General features: G+C 43.7%; 1 protein-coding gene across 2 annotated transcripts in view; it reads left to right on the plus strand.

Moving 5' to 3' along the window:
- Window positions 1-13970, plus strand: part of LOC308306021 (solute carrier organic anion transporter family member 1C1-like) — a 28417-nt gene that overhangs the window by 398 nt on the left and 14049 nt on the right. Inside the window, exons 2-10 of one of the 2 annotated variants that reach the window (XM_080750921.1) lie at window positions 809-918; window positions 2877-2988; window positions 3899-4040; window positions 4510-4642; window positions 5678-5787; window positions 6934-7080; window positions 7949-8047; window positions 10640-10897; window positions 13185-13349. In XM_080750921.1, the coding sequence (XP_080607047.1) occupies window positions 2932-2988; window positions 3899-4040; window positions 4510-4642; window positions 5678-5787; window positions 6934-7080; window positions 7949-8047; window positions 10640-10897; window positions 13185-13349 (1111 nt within the window). In that variant the 5' untranslated portion in view covers window positions 809-918; window positions 2877-2931. The remainder of the gene's footprint in view (window positions 1-808; window positions 919-2876; window positions 2989-3898; window positions 4041-4509; window positions 4643-5677; window positions 5788-6933; window positions 7081-7948; window positions 8048-10639; window positions 10898-13184; window positions 13350-13970) is intronic. The other variant, XM_080750920.1, reaches the window with a different exon arrangement.

The raw sequence follows: 13970 nt of genomic DNA on the forward strand, positions 1-13970 counted from the left end.
TGGGGAAGGCCTTAGTTATAAGATAGAAAAAAGCATTTTTAGTACTCAATCTGTTAAAATATTCTTCAAAAATGTAGACAATTCTTAATGGTATACTCTGAAAAAAAAAGATAAGAAATATAGATCAGGAAACATGGACAACGATACGTGCAAACGCAAATCTGTCTTCAATTTCTATCTTCACAGTCCTCGAGCATAACTACAATTTATTAAAACATTTAAAATAAAATGACGTCAGTTTGTCTTGAGAAGATGTCCCAGGAGTATTCCCCTTTATACAAACACTACTCCTAATAAACAAAAGTGGATTACCCAAATAATGTAATTCTGTCCAGTTGAAAGGTGCAGGATATGGCAGGATGTATTTGGTCCCCCTTTCTATCCTTTATGGAAGAGACTACAGGTTATAATATCCCTTTGTCTTTATGGCGATGGCAGAGCCATCCCACATCTCTTTGGGCACACACACTTTATTAGTAACTAACTTCACTGATAAGTGTTAGGAACAACATTACATGTATATTAGCAGGGCCGGTTCTAGGGGGAGCAGGGGTGGAAAAAAAGGAAATACAAAAACCACAATGATTTTGTTTTGGGGGGCATTGTGGTATGAATACGTTTTTACGACCATGTTACAGTTAAGAGTGATGCAGTAGCCTGATGCAAACCTGTTGTGTTTGTATTGTGTGTTGTGGCAAATACAGGTTTAACTGGACCACAGTTAGACCACATTATTATTCACAGTTTTGTTTACAGAGTGAAAGAAGCCGTGCCAATGTCAACTGAAATAGTCTTCTTCTTTTCACAGAGGCATATACTAGAGTCTTTCTTCCCCCCCTGTATTGGATAACAGTTCAGATAGCTCACCAGAGTGGTTAGGTTCAGGGGATTTAGCGGACTGTTCCTTTAAGAGAAAAGGTGAGTGGAACACTTTAGAATAGGGCTTTCTCTTGTAGGTAGGTGGGTTACTCTTCTTCCGCAGGGCAAAGTGAATAACGATACTTTTACAGGGGCACGAGAGTATGAACGTACGTTACTTCTCTTCACAGGGAATCAGGCGGGTGCCAGCTCGGTCAAGTCCAGGCAGCTCACTTTCACGCTAATCAAACTTAAAAAGGGGCCTAAGGGGCCATAGGGCCAGTGAGCTCCTGGACGTTCTGTAGTCTAAGTAAAGGGGTGAGTGTAGTACTCAAAATAAAGGGGATGCGTGTTTTAGCTCAAGGCTTTCCAATACAGACCATCTCCACTATACCAGTAAGACTCCCTAATCGGGAGATAAGCGACCATCAGGTCGCAGCGTGATTTGAGAGAAAAATGTGTTGGAGCAGTGTCCAAAAAGGTGTTTGAAAACATCGGCCTGATGGTGGCGCTATATGGGAGAGATCCATGTTATCCATGTTGATGAGATGAGTGTAGACATATTGTGTACCGATTTGCATGATTTTAGGGCAAAAACTGTAGGAGCAGTGTCCAAAAATGTGTTTGAAAAAATCGGCCGGATGGTGGCGCTATATGGGACAGATCCATGGTGATGAGATGAGTGTAGACCTACTGTGTACCTATTTGCGTGATTTTAGGGCAAAATCTGTAGGAGAAGTGTCCAAAAATGTGTTTGAAAAAAATCGTCCTGATGGTGGCGCTATATGGGACAGATCCATGTTGAAGACATGAGTGTAGACCAATTGTGTACCGATTTGCATGATTTTAGGTCAAAATTTGTAGGAGCCGTGTCCAAAAATGTGTTTTGCAAGAATTGGCCTCATGTGGCGCTAGGAGAGGTTCATGTGAGAATTGATGGGTGCAGAGATCAGGGCAAAAGTGTGACGTGTGACAGACAGACAGACAGACAGACTGACAGACAGCTAGTCGAGGTGTTGATAGTAACTGCGACCTGACGGTCGCAATTACTCCGAATAAAGGGGACGCGTGTTTTAGCTCAAGGCTTTCCAATACAGACCATCTCCACTCCTTCTCCTCCTCCTCCTAGCCAGGCCGGCTCACAGCCGCCAGATTTCCTAGGATAGGATACGAGACAGTCAATATGTGGAATTTCCATTTAGAAATGAGCAAGAGTGTTTGGGGTTATCTCTTACCGCCCAATGCACGCTTCGCAGCCAGGAGAATGCCAAGATCTGAAGGCAGAGGAAACAGGCTGTATTTGTACCCCGCCCCACCTGGCCGCACTACACAGCTGTCGTCAGTTCCTGGCAGTATTCCTCTTATCGAGATACCACAATGTATAACTGTTCCAAAATGCATTGTTGCCTATGCATTGGGGGTTTTGACTCCCTAATTATTTGTTTCGCCCGTGAGGCGAAGCAGCCCCTGAAAGCCAAATTACGTCATGATGACGTTACTATAACATCCTCCGGTGACTCCGGTGACGTTCAGAACTAGGCCAGATCACAGCCCAAATGATCTTGACGTCATTACCAGGACGTCATATTATGGACTATAGGATTATTGTTATTGTTTGTAATGTTAGTTGAAATATGAGCATGTAAGGTTATATTCTCTGACATATCTTACTACTTATGATATTTATCTGGCCTCGATCGGACCCTCTCTGATTAATCCAGGACGTCCGTTTTCGTGGGCAGGATTTACGTTGGTTGAAATCAGGTGATATTCTAGGCCAGATCTGACTAGTCATGGTGGTTTGACTTGATCTGGCCCCAATCGAGACGTCACTGATTGGTCCAGGTCCTGACCGTGCCTGCTGGGGCGTGAAGAAAGGTTTCTTCTTCTTTCCCCCCTCCCTAGTAATACAGGCTAGATCCGACCCTGCGTATTAGTAACTGGTTTCATTGATAAATGTTAGGGACACGTAAATGTATTTGATGTGTAATAGTAACTAACTTCATCGCATCGGACAGATCAGCTGACGGTGTAACTCTGTCTTCCTGTGCCTGTCGACGCCACGGTGACATCATGAGTGTTGACAACAAGGAGGCGGGGCCACGTGAGGCTTGCTGCTCCAAGCTCAAGGTCAGCACCTTCCACATCACCTTTTATTAGGGGCGTCACAGGGGGGGGGGGGGGGAGTGGGACTGAGTTACTAGGGCCCAAGGTGGAGGGGCCTTAAAATACTTCAGATATTGAAAAATAGCCGATATACAAGCTCACTGCGAGCTTGTAGATCTGCTATCTGCTATTTTTGCAAAGTCGTGAAAATGTGTGAAAATCTTTGAATATATGTATTTTTTTAAGCAGACATTTGTAACTCAAATTTTGCTTCTGGGGGATCCCTGGAACTAAATATTTTGAGATGGGCGTCCGTGGCCAAATACATATCAATTTGGGGTCAGAGTTCACATGAAAAAGTTGGCGCGCCACTGACATAAAACATAGGTTTTTCAAAAAACCTTAGAAGGATTTGAAATTTTGAAAGACTTGCACAAATACATTTTCATAATTCTTCAAAAATAGCAGATCTTCAAGCTCGCAGCGTGGCAGTAGTTGTAGTTGTAGTTAAAGTACAAAATGAAGAACATTCATGGGGGGCCCGCAGTGAATCCTTGTACCCAGGGCCCAGAATTTGGTGCGACACCCCTGCCTTTTATAAACATCGAACAAAGAAATCTTTTAAATTGTTAGATTGTAACATTTTCAATGTCTGTGTCCTTCCTTTGCTGCTGACAGACTTCAATCATCCAATACACCAAACAAACAACATGATTCATTGGCAACAGCACAAACTCAGTGGCAACCCACATACTGTCAGGCCTACATGTCAGTAAAAGTAAATCAATAGTCCAATGGCAACACACTTTATTTATGCACATACATGAGCATAATATGAACTGTGTGTGTGTGTGTGTGTGTGTGTGTGTGTGTGTGTGTGTGTGTGTGTGTGTGTGTGTGTGTGTGTGTGTGTGTGTGTGTGCGTGTTCTGCAGATCTTCATCGCGTCGATGGCTTACTTGTACTTTGCCAAGTCCTTTGGGGACGCCTACATGAAGAGCTCCATCATCCAGATTGAGAGGAGGTTTGGGATTCCCAGCTCGCTCATAGGAGTCATCAATGGAAGCTTTGAGATGGGTACGTTTTAACCATAGCCCATATGCAGTATGGGCATAGCGGTCGCTTCGGAGTTCTGGAAGATCGGATTAAGGATTCTTCCAGCATTTGATGTTATGGCACACATTTTTTTTTAAATAATCAATTACATATTCACACATATTTTGGTGGGTCCTCCTATATTTCTTCTCGTTCTCTCTTTGAGAGAGAGCACCAGTGCTACCAAGTATAGAAATTAATTATGACATATTACTGTCCATATTCATATACATGCATGTTATGACATATTCACGTGTAGATCGTCCTTGAGGGGGTTCCGGGGGCCACAGGATTGATAGTTATGAACCAAATGCATCCTTACGGTTCTGTACCGATGGAACCAGCCCTGTATTAGCCAGACCGATATATCGTTTTGTCTATCATCGCAATGGTTTGATTGATTGATTGATCGATTGATTGATTGATAGATTCATTCATCCATCTCTCCCAGGCAACCTGTTAGTGATAGCCTTTGTGAGCTACTTTGGAGGTAAGCTCCATCGCCCCAGGCTGATCGCGGCTGGCTGTCTGGTCATGGCCGCCGGGGCCTTCTGCAGTGCCCTGCCTCACTTCTTCATGGAACGGTCAGTCCATACTTTCATTCATATTTTACTATGTTAGCTCCTAGCTCAGCCATTTAGCCAGCAGCCACAGTCTCATTAAAGGACAACTTTGTTTTTTTACAACAAGGGTTCATATTTTGGATTGTAATTAGGGAAAATAAAAGATGAGCGTTAAAGTGTTTTCATTTACTGCTTTCTTTCACTTTAGCGATTTTAACGATTTTGATTTCAGTGGGTGGGGGCATGCGTACAAGTGGCAAATGTGTCTTTTTAGACACAATAAGCCGGTGATTTCTTTAATACTATTTACAGTAACACTACTAGCCCCCATAAGTCACATCGGCTTTCTCTAAAAAGAAAATAGATATTTAGCCACTTGTACACATGCCCACACCCACTGAAATACATCATTAAAATGGCTAAAACATTAGAAATCAGTAAATTAAAACATTTTAACACTCATCTTGTATGTTCTCTAATTACATCTAAAATATGAACCCTGAAAGTTGTCCTTTAAAAGAGTAGGCTAGTTCAAAAGATTACTTAATTTCTAGAATCAATTGAATCTACTCACCAGCCACAAGCAGTATAATGCAAAATCCAGGGTTAATAATCTAAAACAGGGGTTCTCAAACTTTTTTTCTAGCACAACCCCATATTATAAGCGATTTATTTTGGTGACCCCATCAAAGGACCCCCCCCCCCCCCCTCCCCCCCCATTTACCACCCGCTGATATTAAACATAATCCTAGGAAATCGTTTTTGAAAAAAAAAAATCTGTTTGTGTCTCTAATTGTCTCTGTTAGGGCGGAGCTGTGTGTGCCTTAATGCAAACAAAGAAGTGTTGATGAAATAGAATCCAATTTTGGTTACTGCATTGTCTATTTCTCGCTTCAAAATGTTTTCAAAAACATTCTTGAGAGCAACGTTTAGTTCTAAATGTCGCTGTGTGTTTGTTTACATGTTGGATACAGCTCAAGATTGACAAATCAGAATCAAGCATTCAGACAAGCTGTGCAATAATGTTCCATATCGCCCACCCCTACGTACTCTCAGGTATACATATGGGAGCAGTGTGACTCAGAATGCACACGGCAACACTACAGACCTGGTGCCCTGCATGTCCAACCGTGATGATGAGCTGCCATCCTCAGGGAATAAACCAGGTGACATGACAGCCACATTATCATACCGTCGTTGTCGCGTGGAAACCTTGTTTATGGCCAACATTCCAACATTCCTTGGGCAAAGAACGGCCCCCACAAAACTATGGTTCAGTGATGAGTCATCACTTTTCAAAGTTTTGTGGTGGGCGTTTTTTAGCCCAAGGAATGCTTTTTGTGCAACACAAATGCTTGCATTGGATTCAGAACCATGACAAAAAACCTAGTTTGACCCCTCACATGATACTTAAAGCAGATGTATGTTATGTTTGATTTTCCTGTATAGTAAAGTCAATGAGACCCCAACTTTGATTGGCTCCCACAAAGTTTCCCAAGGGAGTTGGGTTTGACAAAGTTCAGAGGTGATAGTAGACACATGTGTGAAGAAAGCTATTGGCATTTAGTTCCCAGATTGGTCAAAGACTCAGCTAACTTTCCCAGGGACGTGCTGGGCCCCTGATTCAGCCCGGGAAAAAGAGTTGGAGAGGCCCTCATTGCGTGCTATAGAGAGATCTCTCTCTATAGCGCTGCTGCTACTCAAAGATTTGCCATTTCAGATCATGACAAGTGACAAGCCAGTGGGCCAATTACATGAATAAAGGTGGTTGCACACTGCTGCGTTTTTCGTTCCGAAATGCGTTTTTCAGGGCAAGGAGAGAGAGAGAGATAGAGAGAGCAAGGGGCCGAATGGTGCGCGAAACGGGCGGCAGTGTGCAAACGTGACTGACATAACGTGAGGTTGATTTTTTATTTGCGGGCTCCGAAATTCACTCCGATATTCGGCCCGAAAAACGCAGCAGTGTGCAACCAGCTTTAGGCCTATATTTCTTTGTTGTTGGGTGGAAACTGGAAACCTTGTATGTCCAAAACCGTTTGTTTTGTATTTATCATTTAAAAAATGATTTAAACTAGTGAAAACAGCCGATCTACAAGCACACAACGCCTCGCGGTGCGAGGCGTTGTGTGCTTGTAGATCGGCTGTTTTCACTACTTTTGTGCAAACAGTTTAATTTTTACTTTTGTGCAAACAGTTTAATTTTGTCCTAATGGCCCGGCCTGGACCGGCGAGAATGAACCGGCCGTTCGGGAGTTGTCCCGCTTTTCCCAATGGCCAGCACGTCCCTGAACTTTCCTTAACTTTTCCCCCAGGCTGTGAGAGGGAGGCTGGCTCCTCCATGTGGGTGTATGTGTTTGTGGGGAACATGCTCCGTGGCATTGGAGAGACTCCCATCGTCTCCTTGGGAGTGTCCTACCTGGATGACTTCTCTAGGGAGGAGAACACTGCCTTCTACATCGGTGAGCTACTGACGTGCTTTACTGTACTTAAAGGCCCAGTTCACCTCTGGGACAACCAGATCTTGTTTTATTGTTGTTTAAAGATCAACACAATCCTGAGTTATTTTTTGTGTTCAATCTGTGTTTTGAGATATTTTAGTATTTCAGCATGAATGATATGATCAATCATATGATGCAGCATGGTGCATCATATGATGCAAAACCTGGTCAATAAAATAAGATCTGGTTGTCCCAGAGGTGAACTGGGCCTGTCTTCTAAAGCAGTGGTTCTCAACATGAGGTTCGGGACCCCAGGGGGGGTCCCCAAATTATTATTGTATACAAAATGTAATGCCTCAACTCTTAGTGCTCGTCAGGATGGGCGGTCCCCAGTTAAAATACAGTTATTTTGGGGGTCGTGGCCTGAAAAGGTTCAGAACCACTGCTCTACAGCACTGTTTCACAACTCTTCCGGGTCACAACTGGAGTAAAAATGTGCTTTTCCTACATTTGAAAAATTAAATATTTTTTAAAACAAACAAACAAACAAGTAAGAAATTCCAAAATATTCCAAAAATAAAATTAATAAGTAGTGAAAATAGCGAGGCAAACGTCTGATCTCTCTTTTGGATCTCGACCTGAAATATTTGGGAAACAATCGCTCTACAGTATGTTATTTATATTATAATGGGTTGTACTTAATATTAGGGGTTGCCAGAGTTGTTCTTGAGACCTCAAAAGAGAAATGTGATGTCTCCCCGGGTCCTCCCTTATTGGATGGGATAAGATCCAATGTACTTATCAAACTGTTTCCAATGACAAAAACACTTTTATCCCCCCCCCCCCCCCCCCCCCCTCTCTCTCTCTCTCTCTCTCTCTCTCTCTCCAGCATGCATCCAGACCATAGGGATGTTCGGTCCCATCGCAGGGTACATGATGGGTTCGTTTTGTGCTAAGATCTACGTGGACGTAGACACCGTGGATTTAGGTAAAGCATTTCTCTGAACGTTTCATCCCTGTGCTGGGACAATGCAAAGAACTGTGTTTCTTTTCAGGGTGTTCATAAAAGCCTGATTAGACGATAAAATGACTCAAACGGCACTGAGTCGGCAAAAGCGGACATCAGCTTGTCGTGGGCACCTGCTCAGCTAACGCCTCTAGTGTGAAGTGAGAGGTGCTATTCACGAGTTCATTTCTCTAAGCGTCCCGCGACCAGGCGTGTCGTTGCCAGGATTTTTATCTGAAGCAAACACGGAAGTCCTATGATTGGCCGCTAGTTGCGCTGTTTTCCCCCCGCGAGGTACCAAAAAGAATTTGTCTACATTGGACCCTATTCGTCTTCCCCTTTGATTTTCTAACCTTAATAAACGTTGTCATAAATACTTTATGGTTCCTGTCGCTAGTGAAAAAATCCCTTTCAATCACCATGATATGCGTTTTGAGCAAATATGGTCCCATTTATGTTAAACTTGATGATAGATTTGCGGGGGGAGGGGGGGAGGAGCTGATACCAGCCGGCTGTGTTCTTCTTCGTGTGCTGTATTTCGGGAGGCTCCGACCACATTCTCCCATGTATCCCTGCGATTCCACGTGACCGTTGGCAGCCAATAGCATTCCTTATGATTCCTGGGGTACCTTTCAAACAATGATGGCGTCACCCATACAAGGGACAAGAAAACCTCATTTTCGCTGCATAGAAAGCAATGGTGTCGCACCTTCCATATTTTTCTACAGTCTATGCCCGCGACGCTTGGCCAAAGTGGCTCTGGGTGTACAACAAACTTTGAGCGCTTTAAAATAGTAAATGGTGCATTTATAAGTGCCTTTATCCAAGGCGCTTTACAGAGATTGTGCATTACATTCACCCATTCACACATGGCGGAGGAAACCATGCAAGGCACCAACCTGCTCACTGGGAGCAACTATAGGGGTTCAGAGCACAAGGACTCTTCCACACTAACTCTGGGGGAGCCCAGGATCGAACTGGGAACCCTTCGGGTACCCACCGTGTTCTAAGACGGCAACTCTACCCCTGAACAACTGCCGCCCCTGCTTTGTGCCAAGATGCAGGCTAGATGTAGACCCCTAAGGGTCCATTTGGTTCCATTTGTACACTGAAAAATGAAATGATAAAAACAGAGAGAGCAAGAAGAGAATCACTGATACCGCCCGCAATCACTCCTGCCCTCTCTAAAGGTGTCTCCACACCAAACAGCCTACAGGAGACTCCTTCCGACTGTACACAGACTGCAAAGAACTGCAAAAAACAAAGCACTTATTTTTTTTTTATTTTTTTTTTTCAGACGACGCCGACTGTAGTTACTGTATGGCAGTGGTGCCAGGTCTGCTCGTTATAAGCAACGTTGATCCTGTTTTCCTATAATGTTGCTAGTTGTGGGTTGCTTTTGTTTGGGCTTTTTTCTGAAGTGTAGTTGCTTATTTGGCCTTGCTTTCAACATTATTTTATAAAATAACTAATGTAATAGAGCTCAGAGGTGAAACTGGTCCCTGCTTTTGGGCTTATTTTCATAGACCTGGTCGCTTATTTCACTCACAGAATCTGTCAACCGGACCCGGAGGCAATCTGTGTTCTCCGTGCAGGAAAAAAAACAACAACAACACGGGCAGCTGCTGCAGATTGGAATAGGAATTGAGAGTTGAGATTGAGAATATGGTATTTAGTAAAAATATGCGACGGGAAAAGCTCTCTGGCTTATTTTGGCTTGGATTTGCAGCAGTAGCAAACTATTCTACAACTCCCTCAACGTTCCCGACCCACTGCCGAAAACCTGACGATGAGCTCCCGTTCGGCAACAGACGCTATCCGCCGCCTTCCGCCGCCGATTCGCGGCAGAATCGGTTTGGTTAAAAGTGCACTTAACCTAAATCGGGGAAATCTCTCTTTTTTGCGAACGCCCATCATTTCAACCGGAGGGTTAGCGACTCACTCCACGGAGGTTAAGGTTAGGGTGAGGGTTAGAGTCGGGTGTCGAAAAGATGAGATGTAGTAACAGCGACACGCTCCCACCTAAATCGCCCCTAACAGGGGTGTCACACCAAATTCTGGGCCCTGGGTTCAAGGATGCACTCATATTGTGTGCTTTAACCATTGAAAAATAGCAGATATACAAGCTCACAGTGCGGCACCGAGTGCCACCCTGCAAGCTTGTAGATACAGTATGCTATTTTTTTTAAATCGTGAAAATTTGTGCGGAGTCTGAATATCTCAAATCCTTCTAAGGTTTTTTGAAAAAACCTATGTTTCTATGTCAGTGGTGCTCAAATATTTTCATGTGAAGGACCCCCAAAATGATATGTATTTGGCCACGGACCCCCATCTCAACTAAATATTAAATCATACAAATATTCAAAGATTTGCACACATTTTTTGAACGACTTTTCAAAAATAGCTGATCTACAAGCTCGCAGCGCGGCACAGACTGCCACGCTGCAAGCTTATATATCTGCTGTTTTTCAATAGTTAAAGCATAAAATAATCAAGGCCCCTCCACCTTGGGCCCTAGTAACTCAGTCCCACTCCCCCACTTGTGACGCCCCTGAATGTGTGTCCTTCTCCCAGACAGCGTCACCATCACCCACAGGGACTACCGCTGGGTGGGGGCCTGGTGGCTGGGCTTCCTGCTCACCAGCGTCCTCATGCTGGTGGCCTGCATCCCCTTCTGGTTCCTCCCCAAGGCTCTGCCCAAGCAGGGCCAGGAGGAGAGTCCCAGCGCCGAGCCGTCCAGCAAGGAGCCGGAGCAGGAGGACTTAATGCCAGAGGAGCAGCCCACACACAAGGACAAGGACAAGGCCGTCACTTTCGCTGACCTGGCCAAAGGTGCCCAGTTAAATTTTTGTCGGGCCTGTAAACCTTGTATCTCCATATTTGTTTGTATGTTTTTATTAAGTCATTGATCAATAGGTTCCCTACTTCTTCGTACAAAGTGTCGAGCAAAACCAAAGATAGACGAGCTACAAGCTCACAACATGTCACGATTCAACGTGAGCTTGACTGTAGATCTGCTTTTTTCGCGGCTATTTTGGAAACAGTTTGAGAATGAAAGTGGTCACGTGTGTGTGTGTGTGTGTGCGTGTGCGTGTGCGTGTGCGTGTGCGTGCGTGCGTGCGTGTGTGTGTGTGTGTGTGTGTGTAGGTGTGTGTGTGAGTGTGGGGGGGGGGGTATTTATTTGGTTCTTAAACCAAAGAAAAGTATTAAGAAGAGTTTGTGAAATGGGGGGAAAAGGTGGATTAGTGTTACAATGTAAAATAATGTAAACAAAGCTAACGATAATCACTGGGTGACTGAATGAGTAGATTCAGCAATAAAACCCTATAGGACCAATGAAGTGTAATCTTATCTAATTATGTCAAAGTTGATAAACCATCTCTCTCTCTCTCTCTCTCTCTCTCTCTCTCTCTCTCTCTCTCTCTCTCTCGCTCTCTCTTTCTCTCTTTCCCCCTCCCTCCCCCAGACAAAATAGAAAAAAGTGACTAAACGCGCAGTCTAGACTAAACAAAGTGACACGCTTATGCAGCCAGTGTTTACGCGTCACTGTGACGTAGAGAGCACTTCTGTAACCTCTGCAAAAGAGCAGAGTCCAAACGTTTCCATAAATGTTTCACGCAATCCACACCCACACCCAGAGCACGGTGCTGCATGTGCACATTGTGCAGTTTTTAGTGACACACTCACAGTAGGAGTACGAGTTAAATTCGAAACAAGCACATGTAATTGAACCCTAATCACCCTGCTAATCTTTTTGACCCTGAAAATGTATCTTGATTTGATTGATTGATTATTTTATTAGAGAAAAATGGAGAACAGTTCAAGTATAGTCAATACAATAGAAATGTAGTACAGTACAAGTACAGTTAAACACCCTGTCTAAAAGGAACATCTCAAATAAGACCTTTTACAGTCTTTTTTACGTCGGAAGCCCTCTGTATTTAATTAATTCATTCTTTCCTGTTCTCCCTCTTTTGTCATCTTCTTTTTGTGGCTTGCATTCGATTTCCTGCCGTCTCTGGAAGGATATTTTCTATGCTCACAAGTTACAAAAGGAACATTTCATCCATGCAAACCAATTAACCACATAAACCTTCTGTATCTAGTAAAACGGATCTGATCAATCTGACAAATCTCTTTGCCAAAAAATGTTGTGACTCGCTGTGAGCTTGTAGATCTGCAATGTTTGGCAAAGGTTCCCCCCAGAATAGGGATGCTGAGGTTACTTTACATCAAATTATTATTATTTTCCAAAAATATAGATATCATTTTTGAACTACTCTGACTCTCACTGTAAAATGTAATTAAACCCTGCTAATCTTTTTTTGACAACCAAACATTTCTCTTGATTAGGGCAACACAATAACATCCTGTCTGCGCTCATGTGACCAAGTGACGTCATCACGCATGCATTGACGCAACAGGGCCTCGTATTCTTCTATGGAAGTGCTATGGGGGCACTCAGAGGGGATGACTGGCGCCTCCTGGTGGGCAGTCGATGTGTTAAGTGTGTTTGTCATATGTAACGCCAGTGCCCCTATTCCAAAGCCCCCTCAGAACCTCAAAAATCGGGTGGGTGAATCATGTTGCGCGCTGGTCATTGTGACCGTCAGGTCGCAGTTACTATCAACCTCCACTTGCTGTCAGTCAGTCTGTCCATCCGTCCATCCGTCCGTCAGTCCGTCTGTCCGTCTGTCCGTCTGTCCGTCACGTCACACTTTTGCCCTACTCACATCTCTGCCACCGTTGCCCCTATTCATGCCAAACTTTGCACACACACTCCTTGGCTGCCAAACCACAACCCCCACCCCTCATTTCTCACATGCCCCTCTTCTAGCGCCATCATGAGGCAGATTCTTGCAAAACACATTTTTGGACACTGCTCCTACAAATGTTGCCCTAAAATCAGGTGAATCTGTACACAGTATGTCTAGACTCATGTCCCATATAGCGCCACCATCGGGACGATTTTTAAACACATTTTTGGACACTGCTCCTACAGATGTTGCCCTAAAATCACGCAAAGCGGTACACAGTATGTCTACAGTCTTCCTGGTTTTAAAAGTAAAAAAAGATTGGGCACCCCTGGTGTTGACTGTGGTTGTGTGTCTTTCCTCAGACTTCCTTCCGTCTCTGAAGAGGCTCTTTGGTAACGGTGTGTACAGGCTGGTTCTCCTGGTGTCCCTGGTGGCTCTGAACAGCTTCATCGGCCTGCTCACATACGAGCCCAAGTTCATGGAGCAGGTTTATGGCCAGCCTGCCTCCAAGACCATCATGTTTATAGGTAGGTACAGTAAGACCATCATGTTTATAGGTAGGTACAGTAAGACCATCATGTTTATAGGTAGGTACAGTAAGACCATCATGTTTATAGGTAGGTACAGTAAGACCATCATGTTTATAGGTAGGTACAGTAAGACCATCATGTTTATAGGTAGGTACAGTAAGACCATCATGTTTATAGGTAGGTACAGTAAGACCATCATGTTTATAGGTAGGTACAGTAAGACCATCATGTTTATAGGTAGGTACAGTAAGACCATCATGTTTATAGGTAGGTACAGTAAGACCATCATGTTTATAGGTACTAAGGCATTCACAAATAGTGATTTTTAGTATTTGAATTATTCGACCTCAAAGTATTCGAATAGTCGAATATTCGACAGGACTGGCCAAACTGTCAAATATTAAGTAAGCAAAAGGCGAACATTGTGGAAATAATTTTTGTTGTTGTTTATGTTTCGTTATCCCTGTATGTCCTGTATTTTAAAATGGGAAAAAAATCAATACACATATATATATATATAAAATAAAAAAAAAGCCGATCTACATGCTCATGCACATAGTTCTGCTATTTTCACAATATTTATTTGCGGAACCAAGTCACATTAAATGTAATACCTAC

The sequence above is a fragment of the Nannobrachium achirus genome (genome assembly GCF_963921795.1).
Source record: "Nannobrachium achirus genome assembly, chromosome: 2".
Lineage (NCBI taxonomy): Eukaryota > Metazoa > Chordata > Actinopteri > Myctophiformes > Myctophidae > Nannobrachium > Nannobrachium achirus.